Raw genomic sequence first — 3,001 nt, 5'->3', positions numbered from 1 at the left:
CGAAGTGAGTAGCCTACAAATGTTGAACACGCAATAACGAACGAGTAAATGAAAACAGAATGAGGCGGAGAAGTGTGTGGGGGGGGGGGCTAAAATAGCCCAATTGCTTTTACAATAAATAAACATTGAATGTGTTTAATTGAATAGTAAAGGGGTTTAACGTTAGTGGCAGGTTGTGTGTGAGAGAGAATAAATAAGACAGCCCAATATTTAAAAAAATTGTTATTCTTTTTTCCCGCATATTTCGCAACTCTCCGCATAAAATCACATAAAAACCCCGCATGTTTCGCATAATCAAGGAATTTTGCCCGCGTTTTTCTGGAGGGTCTAGGCAATGTGCAAACACATACAGGTGTTATATGTACTAGTAAGAAGATTTGGATGTAAAAGAGTATTTAGTTGTTCTTGTGTGAGCCAGGGAAAGCTGATGTGTAGGATTTGAATTGGTCTAAAGGGGCAATGCAAAGCTTTTTTAATCCTCTACAGTCTGCTATAATAATAATAAACAATACTGTGAAAGCTGCACGGTAAATCATCCACATAAGAAAACCTTTAAAAAAAGGCTTATTTTAAGGTATTTATTTATTCTGTTGACTCTTACAAGTTGAATAAGAATAAAGGGGGGGGTGATTGTTCGCAATTTTTTTCTAGTCTTCAACCCTGCCATCTCCACTCTGGTCCCTAACGTGACATCGTTTGTTATTTACAACAACAAAAATAAACAGGAATACAAAAGAAATGTCGGTTCAGACAGGACTCATGTTGACTAACAAAGTGCCATTTCTATCATTCTCATCTAAAAGGAGGTTTTTTTTTTCAGGTGTGTTTTAAGACAATAGTCACACAGAATGATTTAAAGACGAATAATTCTTAATTTGTATACGTGTGTGTGGAAGTATTGAACTAAAACAGACCTGGAAAACATACTTTTTTAACTCCACTTCCCTCTTTTTTCGGGTGAAAAGAGACCCCCAATTCAAGCTCTCCAATGGTCCCCATCACGAAGCAAGACAAGCGCCATCTTTGCTTTCGATTCGCTAAAAAAGTCAAATAAGCTAATCCACGTCGATCCGTCATCTCTCATGAGTAAAAGTTTAAATCCCAGAGAATCTGAAGACTTCCTTTAGGGTCCATATCCTCAACAGATTTAAGCAGGGTGGTCTTAACGTCAAAATATAAGAAGATTCTGGATCCACATTTTCCCCATTTAGGCTCCGATGTGTTGCTCTGGAAAAGAGTTTAGGTAAAGGAGCATCTTCAGGTAAATGTCCTCGCTCCATGAGTCCAGAAGTCTTCGCTTAAATGAGTTTAGTCGGGCATGTCGATGCAGAGTTTAGGCGGCGGGACAAAGTACTTCCCGGGGCTCTGAGTGATCACCACGCCCGTCTTTTTGTGGAACATGGGAGCGATTTTGGGCGGCGGCTCGGGGACGGGCAGGTCCTCCGCCGCCTCGGGGTCCTCGCTGCGCTGCAGGTCGTAGGACACGTTGCCGTACTCACGCAGGAAGGGGAGGAGCTCCAACAGGAAGTGGCAGAAGTCCTTACGGATGCCGAACCACCCTGTGGGAAACATCACGACAGGAAGAGTTAACAGAGGGGAAATAATGAAATATATTCAGAGGAGTACAAATACTTTGTTACTGTACTGAAGTACATGTTTCTGGTATCAGTACTTTACTCCAATACTTCATTTTCTGACAACTTTTTACTTTGACTTCTTACATTTTGAACACAAATACCTGTACTTTCTACTTCTTACATGTTGAACCCAAATACCTGATACTTTCTACTTCTTACATGTTGAACACAAATACCTGTACTTTCTACTTCTTACATGTTGAACACAAATACCTGTACTTTCTACTTCTTACATGTTGAACACAAATACCTGTACTTTCTACTTCTTACATGTTGAACACAAATACCTGTACTTTCTACTTCTTACATGTTGAACTCAAATACCTGTACTTTCTACTTCTCACATTTCCCAAACAGGCTGGTTCCTTTAGTCTGAATGTGTGTTTGGTGGCGTGATCATTATTATTTAGAGTCATTGCGTGCCTATTGATTTGAACACGATCCGTGTATCCATCATTTCCTGGTCTTCTCTAAAGAAGAGGGACCAATGAAAACGTTGTCATGTTGCCGTTGTTCAGCATGGAAACATTCATTAGTTAACAATGACATTATTGTTCTATTAATATAAAGGGAGGTCAGGTACTCTTTAAAACAGCTGCTGTTATGGGTACTTTTTACTGAAGTACATTTCAAAGCCTCTTTACTTTGACTTGAGTAAAGAAGTTTAGTCAGTACTTCTACTTTCACCAGAGTATCTTTGAACACGAGTATCTGTACTTCTACTTGAGTAAAGGATCTGTTCATTCTGTAGACACTCACAGTGGTTTCCTCCCTTCTGACCAAAGGTGGTGGCCATGAGTGTGAGCAGCGAGAGCCACAGAGGCACGAACACACACACGTAGCTCAGGCTGTTGTGGCCGTCCAGCTTGTGCACCAGAAGGATCTGAACAGTGAGATAACACGTATTAAACACAAACGCAAAGAAATTACAACTCTTGTCTCCTCGTGGTCTGTGGCTCCAGTTTGAACATTTATCTCCAACAGTGTGTATAAAATAGAGAGGTGTTACACACAGTATTTTGATCACCTAGTTATTTCAGTGATTGCATCTAAATAATTAAAGCCACAAAATGGAGACACGTTCGTATTATGATATAAGCTGCGTCTTATAAGTTGGGTTATATTTACAGTCTACTACTGTTCTCATGCAATGCCCCTAAAATAACATTTGAGATGCTTCCCCACCACATTTTCCATTTGATCAAACCATAATGCTTTCATCATTTCCAGGCCATCTTGTTTGCAATGTAACCTGTTAAGACGGGGCTACCGGGCTTTTTTTTCACGAAACTGTGTCTCAGAGCTTCTTAACATTTAACAAACTATGAATGTGTCATACCCACTTAACTGGAAGAAACTCAGCT

General features: G+C 40.0%; 1 protein-coding gene across 1 annotated transcript; it reads right to left on the bottom strand.

Annotated features, from left to right (window-relative positions):
• Positions 1 to 564: 564 nt before the first annotated feature.
• On the bottom strand, positions 565 to 2,664 carry LOC104959881 (transmembrane protein 185A-like; the record flags this gene model as incomplete). Its single annotated transcript, XM_010787793.1, has 2 exons — positions 565 to 1,559; positions 2,397 to 2,664. Coding segments are annotated over 2 exons (519 nt in total), but the record flags the coding sequence as incomplete, so codon positions are not given.
• Between the last annotated feature and the right edge of the window lie 337 nt (positions 2,665 to 3,001).

Source organism: Notothenia coriiceps, unplaced genomic scaffold, assembly GCF_000735185.1.
Source record: "Notothenia coriiceps isolate Sejong01 unplaced genomic scaffold, NC01 NC01_scaffold00031226, whole genome shotgun sequence".
NCBI lineage: Eukaryota > Metazoa > Chordata > Actinopteri > Perciformes > Nototheniidae > Notothenia > Notothenia coriiceps.
This window is presented reverse-complemented; position numbering and strand designations above follow the sequence as displayed.